The sequence below is a fragment of the Bidens hawaiensis genome, unplaced genomic scaffold, assembly GCF_021521415.1.
Source record: "Bidens hawaiensis isolate Kalapana, Puna unplaced genomic scaffold, B.hawaiensis_p1.1 tig00056226_1, whole genome shotgun sequence".
Classification (NCBI taxonomy): domain Eukaryota; kingdom Viridiplantae; phylum Streptophyta; class Magnoliopsida; order Asterales; family Asteraceae; genus Bidens; species Bidens hawaiensis.
This window is the reverse complement of record NW_027500143.1, coordinates 1-7,175: the sequence shown is the minus strand read 5'-3', so window position 1 is coordinate 7,175 and position 7,175 is coordinate 1. Positions and strand designations below refer to the sequence as shown.

Here is a 7,175-nt window from a genome sequence, read left to right as displayed (position 1 = left end):
AAAAAAAACAACTTTACTAGCAATATATTCAAATAATAATAAAGTATTGATATTTTATTATTATATTGCCCAGTAGAAGTAGAAGACACTCCCCACCGTTAGATCGTCTGCTTCCTTTTAACGTCCCATCTTCTTCTCTTCTCTTCTCTTCATAAATAACTCTATTTCTCTTCTGTTGCTACTTCTATTTCTTCTCCATCACAACTCACCACTCTCTCTCTCTCTCTCTACAAAATAATACTTTCTCTCTCCAAAAATGGAATCTCACAACCGCCGGCCTTGATTCCGTCAAGCATCATCTCATATTCCATTTTATTCCGCTGTATTTTAATGCTTATATTGATCCGATTAGCTTAGTAGAAATCATACAGGTTAGAAAAGTTAAACTTGAAGTGAATATGCTGGACCTTAATGTGAGCGTTGATCAGAGCGACTTAACGACGTCCAAACACACCGACGATAATATTAATTATAGCGGCGGCACCTCGACTTCCTCCGTCGTAAATGCTGAAGTATCGAGCACCAATGAGGAGCACTCGTACACGTGTCCAGATCTCCTTTACACCTTCGATATATTGAAACCGAGTACGCATAATCAACTAGATGATGATCAGGAATTTAGGTCACCGGATGATGTGGTAACAAAGCAGCTCTTTCCGGAGATTGATCGAACCGGCCGGTTCGATGTTAACGAAAGAGAAAGGGAATTTATCGTGAGGCAGCAGCAGCAGTATATACAGAAGGTGAGGAAGAGTAGGAGAGGACCGCGGCCGCAGAGTTCGCAGTATCACGGTGTTACGTTTTACCGGAGGACCGGAAGATGGGAGTCGCATATTTGGTGAGATATATCTCGTGCTACTCGTTTATAGTGACTAGTTAAAGTTTTGATTAGGGTTGTTTTTTTAGTTTCATGTGTATTGGTTGAAGCTTACTGGAATGATTAAATATTATTTAAATTAGTTAAACGGAAAAAAGAAAAAAAAAGAGCTATGATTGGTCCTTCGACCAACCTGTCCCTGCCAGGACAAAAAAAGGGTGAAAACCTCCCATTTTTAGTGTTGGGCGTTTTTGCTTAGAAACGTCTCACTACGAATACGGATGCCCTTGTGTAACTGTAAAAGTATTAAAAACTATTGATCTGGAATTTGTGTTTCGAATTAACTTACTGACAAGCATTTTTTTGTGCAGGGATTGTGGGAAACAAGTTTATTTAGGTATGCAGAATTGCATTGGGTTCTTCTATAGGTTTTATTTTAATCTACTTGAATCTGATTCTATTCATTGGCTAGTAGCTGACCTGTTTATTCTTCTTTGGTTATCTGTGAGTGATTTTGTAGGTGGATTTGACACTGCACATGCTGCTGCAAGGTATAATTTAATCTTTGTTGTTTTGTTTTGTTTCCTATTTGGCCCTACATGTTAAACCATTCCATATGAATTTGATGCTATTATTATAGGGCGTATGATCGTGCTGCAATTAAGTTTCGAGGGCTCGATGCTGATATTAATTTTAGCATATGTGATTACCAGGAAGACCTCAAACAGGTTTGACTAAAGTTATAATGGGATATGTTTTAGATATTTAAGAATTTAGCACATGCCATTTAAATATTTGATCCATTTATCATAACTCATACATAATTGTGCAGATAAAGAACTTGACAAAGGAAGAATTTGTTCATATTCTTCGGCGTCAGAGCACTGGATTCTCTAGAGGAAGCTCAAAATACAGAGGCGTTACCCTGCATAAATGCGGTCGATGGGAGGCTCGAATGGGCCAATTTCTTGGGAAAAAGTGAGAGTTTAAAGTTTTTATTATAAAAAATCTGGGATATGATGAATATGAAGGAATTGTGGTTGAATTGTTATCATTGTTTTGCTCTAGGTACATTTACCTTGGATTGTTTGACACCGAAATAGAAGCTGCAAGGTTAGCATACTAGTTTTTCATCTTTTTTACCAACTTTGTATGATCCATCATGTTGCACTTAAGTGCAATTTTGCCATTGTTTTTAATTGATTAGGGCTTATGATAAGGCTGCTATAAAATGCAACGGAAGAGAAGCAGTCACTAACTTTGAACTCAGCTCATACGAGGGGCAATTGGGTCCTGAGACCAAAAATGGAGGTCTCGCTAACTTTTATTCGGTTGCAATCATTGTAGTTAATATTTATCTAGTATTAGTCCTGATTATTATCTTTAATTACAGCCTTCAACCAATCCCTTGATTTAAATCTTGGTATCGGTATCAAGGCACATGGAACGTTAGGGAGCCTGCACCAAATCAATCAAAACCAGAGCAGTTTTTTCCCTGTCTACCAGGTATCTAAAATGTTTATTTTAATGTTGCAGTAAGTATCAACTCCAAATCATATGTGAATTAAGCTGAAAAGAATATTTTTTTTTTGCCGTGATTAGGGAACAGCAATGGAGAAGAGTATGGGATCCGCATCGAATTGGGCGTGGCCGGTTGAAGGTCCACATGCGCATCCTCTTTTCTCTGCTGCTGCAGCATCATCAGGATTCGGTAATTCGACAAACACTGCTTCGTCATCACCATCCCTACCCCAGTACTACTTTATGAACTGAAGGCACAGGCAGAAGGTCAATTGGTTCATTTTTTTAGTCATTAGATTGGCATATTCTTGTATATGAATCTATTGATCGTTTTATAATCTTGTTAGACTGTGCCAGTGAAAACCTTTATAATTTTTGCACTTTGATAATAGAAGCATGCATGGTAGTAACATCTACTTGTAGACTTGTAATGAATCAAGCATTCAGTGAATCGTTCATGAACGATGCGGTAGGAAGTTCGTTTATTTAATAAACGAACAAACATGAACAAGACTTTTTCGTGAACGCGCGTTTGTTTGTGTTTGTTTAAGTTCGTTTGCATTCGTTAATATGCATTTAAATTTATTAATGCATTACAATTTAGTTTAGTTTTAATAAATTTTATGCATTGTTGCTTACATTTACTTTTAATTCGTTTTAGCTCAGAAAGTTTGTTTATTTATGTTTGACTGTTTGTTCGTTTACGCTCATGAACCATTCATTTATACAAAAACAGACGAGTGTAAACATGTTTATTCTCATACAGGGGCGGACCTAACACAATGGCAGGGGTAGCACCCGCTACCCCTCAACTTTTCTGATGAAGTGAAATTTTTGCATTCATTTTACATTTTATGTCTTACGTTACCCCTAAAATTATATTATGTTACCCCTCAAACATCGACGGAACCAAGGGAATAGTTTAGATGAAAAGAACTTTGAGAAATTGGAATTTTTTTTATTGACAGAATGAAAATGGAGCACCGGAGGATTTCTCACGCAATGAAGAAGACGACTTATTGGTTTATTGGGCCCACTCAATATATTATACATATTTATTTTGTCTTTTTCCTGAAAGTGCAAAGCGTTAGTCACATAAACATTTAATAATAATAATATTATTATAGTTTTATAATTTTCTTTGTCCATTTATTTAATATAATATAAAAAAGATTATAGGTCTTTTAATTGTTTCGATTAACTTTTTTTATTTGATTTGTTTAATTTGATTATAATTCATTTACATTTTAATAAGTTTTACACATGAGTTACGCTAATATATTTTTTTGTGTCGTTTCAATTTTATCGGATGTCAAACGAGTACCAAAAGCAAAAAAATCATTCTTGCATTATACTATATCGATTGTTAAAAAACTATTTAAATGTGAATGTAAAATCAAAATTCTATTGGATACTCGATAAAAAAAACCTACGTTCTGTCACTGCCCTCAAATGTTTTTAAAAGCCCAACACCACACTCTCAAAGTTTTATTAAGAAGGACAAGTTAGATAAAAAGCCACAACTAGTTAATAATTAAAACCCGCTATTTAATTAAAACATAGTAACCTGATTTAGATAAAAAAAAAAGCCCAATATCATGAGGGTTTTGAAAACTGAACTGGGAAAAACAAAAGGACCTAACACAACAACCAAAGAAATCAACGTTCGACCAATGACCATCTGATCTGACAATTTACATCTTGTTGGACCACCTCCTGCCACCGTGTCGATGTTGGTTTTGTCGGTTGCAATTGCAACCATTGGTCTATCAGTAATTAAGCTAGCATTGGTTTTACCTGTTGCAACGACAACCGTTGAAAGATGTTTCTCTAAATTGAAGCTTATCAAGAAGAATTTACGTAATCGAATAGGTGAAGAGTATTATGTTTTTTTTTAATGTATGGTTAAAAATATTGTGCTACCCCTGGAATTATTGGCTAGATTGTCACTGTTCTCATAGCGAACAAACATGAGCAAGAAAACCTCATTATTTAATATTTTAATTATGTGTGTTTAATCGTTTGCTCGCTTAAAGTTTAACGAAAACGAACATGCTCTCCTTGAATTGTTGTCCATTGGCTACTAATTATGAATTATGCACATAGTACATGTAAGGTCCATTGGCCAGGTTGGCAAAAAGTCAAATTCATCACGTACAATGTTCTTGGTTGACAATTGACATGTTGCCAGAAATATGACAAGACTATTTGTCATGGACTTTGGAAACTACATTAAAACTCAAATCAAATCATATCAAACACAATGAACATGTACTTGTTTGTGACATGGTTGCCAGTAAAAGTTGTTTTCCTAGTACTTTGTATTTATGTGTTTGCAGTCAGAACAGAACCAGTGATGGTGATGTTGGGTATATTGCGGTTAGTTCAGTGGATAATATTTGAAATTACGTGAATACCCTTCATCTTTTACATAGTTCTAGTGAAAAGGTACCATGCATATTTGGAGGAACAATGTGTGTCGGAATCGGGACTGTAAAGACTTCATGAACTTTATCTCCAAACTTCCAGAATGTTTTTTGTTGGCTCTATAATTGCTGAAACTACATTGGTAATTGAATACCCGACCATGGTCTTTGGTTCATGATTTTTTAGTTGGAAACCTACGACATACCAAGTTACCAACTCAAACTACTTAAAAGCATAGTTATCAAATACGCTAGACGCACTTAAGGAGCATAGTTCTTGCCTAGGTGTAAAACACCGGCTAAAGCAGAAACGCCTGAGTGTGACGTACAGATTGCTCAAACACACGTAACACTATTAGGTGACCAAAATAACATTATTTCATTTAAATCTTCATGCAACACAAGTTTATCAAATAATACAAGTTGTAACGAATAAACAAACAAATGATAAGTTTGTTCTTTGAATATCCTATAGGCATGCAATGTGTCTTCTAACTTTCATCCTTGTATCTTTACACCTGTAACATATGTATAAAATAAAGTCAGCTATGAACATAGCTGGTGAGATTTCTCACAGTTTGATATAATACGTAAAAATCATACAATTCCATGAAACTTATGAAATGAGCACATAAGGGTTCTTTACACTTGATGCAATGAATCTGAGTGTAAAGAACAAACGAAGGTTCTTTCCAGTTGGGGCTACCAACGTACTTGGATATGGGGTCCCTTTTCCACTCGATACAAATGGACCCGAGTGCAAAGGGGGGCGTACGATCATACTTATTGAGACAACCACTGAGCAAGTAATTCTGAGCAAGTAGTCAAGTAAACACACAAGTCCATGTAATGAATTGTAGTTTGTAAGCAATATCGTAAATAATAAATACTTGAAGTTTTGTAGGATACATATGCTACCCCAAAATATAAAACGTTTAAAAAGGGGTGGTGAGAAACTCACCGAGAAATTGAAGATAAACATTGCAAGGAAAACGAAAGCACAATAATGAAACCGAAGCAACCAAAAGTGCGTTACAGAACCCAAAGCGATTGAACTTCTTGAACTATAAATAAAAAAAAATACGGAAGTTTAAAGATTAATTAACGGGATTATACGGTTAAATGTTTAGTTTTAAAGATGATGCGCTATATATTTTATTACTTTTAGGTGTGGAATATTTTAATATTATTCTAAGCTTAACGGTGTTTTTAGCGAACAAAATATCATTTTAACTTATTTTTTTATTAATAATTTAACATAATTATGAGAAATATAATGTTTGCGAATTACGGATTTTAGTGATAGTTTTACCTTGAATTATAATGGTTAACGAAATCGAATAAAGTTAACTTTAATGGTTTTAACGAATTATTATTACCTAATTAAAGTTTAACGGAATCAAAGCTAACGAAACTAATATTAAAGTTGCAACGAACTACATTATTTAAATATTATTTCAACTAATAAATTATTATTAATATGAGCATTTAATTCTTTATAAAGCACGGATTTTATCTTAAAATAACTATTTTAGTGTTTATAAATATTAACAAAAAATAATTATAAAATGAACGAAATGTAAATAAATATAATATAATATTAATGGGGTTCATGAACGTAAAATATGAAAAGGTTGAGGTTTTAGATGAAAATGATAAAATTTAGTTATAAAATAATTTTATTTAACTTAAAATAATTTTAATTAGATTTTTAATAACCTTTAATATATTTGTTATGATTTTTAAATAATAAGAAAAAGGTTTTAAATTTAAATAAATAAAAACGGCCTAACCCGGGTCCTTCCGTTCAAACTCAAATGTACTGACCAACTGACACAGTTTGTTGATTGAGGTGTTGTTTGTTTTTCCTCAAAAGCACTTCTGTACCTTTTTTGTCTGCACTGAGAAGAGGACGCGCAGACATTGGGCTCTGCAGTGTGTTTGTTTTTCCGAAGACGTTTCATTAAAAAACGTCTGCGCGTCCTCTTCTCCTAGAAGCATTGTTCAACCCACTTCTCACCTCTTCTCCTCTTTTTCTTATTTTTTTCATCATTGTTCAAGCATATTTCAAAGCACTTCCAATCAATTAATAATAACAATAACAATGGATGCAATCATTGTAGGTATCTTTCACTAACTTGCACAGCAACACCCATCAATCAACAAGACTCCAATTCAGCCACTTTGCCGACCAAGATAATCTTGCCCAACAAGAAGCCCCGGAAATGGTCCACCGGCGTTGCTCCGGGAGACTACGGCGGACCACCCACCACCAAGCTCCGTAAGTACCGGGCACCGGTGTTGCTCCGGGAGACTACGGCAGACCACCCACCACCATCAAGCTCCGTAAGTACTGGGGCGGTGAAAAGGAATGTAACACCCCGACCGATGGCGGATTATACATCGGGGCG

General features: G+C 34.8%; 1 protein-coding gene across 1 annotated transcript; it reads left to right on the top strand.

Annotated features, from left to right (window-relative positions):
* Positions 1–398: 398 nt before the first annotated feature.
* On the top strand, positions 399–2,763 carry LOC143601421 (APETALA2-like protein 3). Its single transcript, XM_077078834.1, has 9 exons — positions 399–838; positions 1,189–1,214; positions 1,338–1,368; positions 1,458–1,545; positions 1,650–1,795; positions 1,886–1,930; positions 2,025–2,128; positions 2,211–2,323; positions 2,420–2,763. The coding sequence occupies exons 1-9, from the start codon at positions 399–401 to the stop codon at positions 2,588–2,590; spliced, it is 1,164 nt and encodes a 387-aa protein (XP_076934949.1). The 3' UTR covers positions 2,591–2,763.
* The last annotated feature ends 4,412 nt before the right edge of the window (positions 2,764–7,175 follow it).

What these genes read in the sequence shown, in the direction of transcription:
- LOC143601421 (XM_077078834.1), top strand. Translation starts at nt 399, where the DNA reads ATGCTGGACCTTAATGTGAGCGTTGATCAGAGCGACTTAACGACGTCC. An exon ending in ACCGAAATAGAAGCTGCAAG is followed by an intron (nt 1,931 to 2,024) that starts GTTAGCATACTA and finishes TTAATTGATTAG; the next exon opens with GGCTTATGATAAGGCTGCTA. An exon ending in TCCTGAGACCAAAAATGGAG is followed by an intron (nt 2,129 to 2,210) that starts GTCTCGCTAACT and finishes CTTTAATTACAG; the next exon opens with CCTTCAACCAATCCCTTGAT.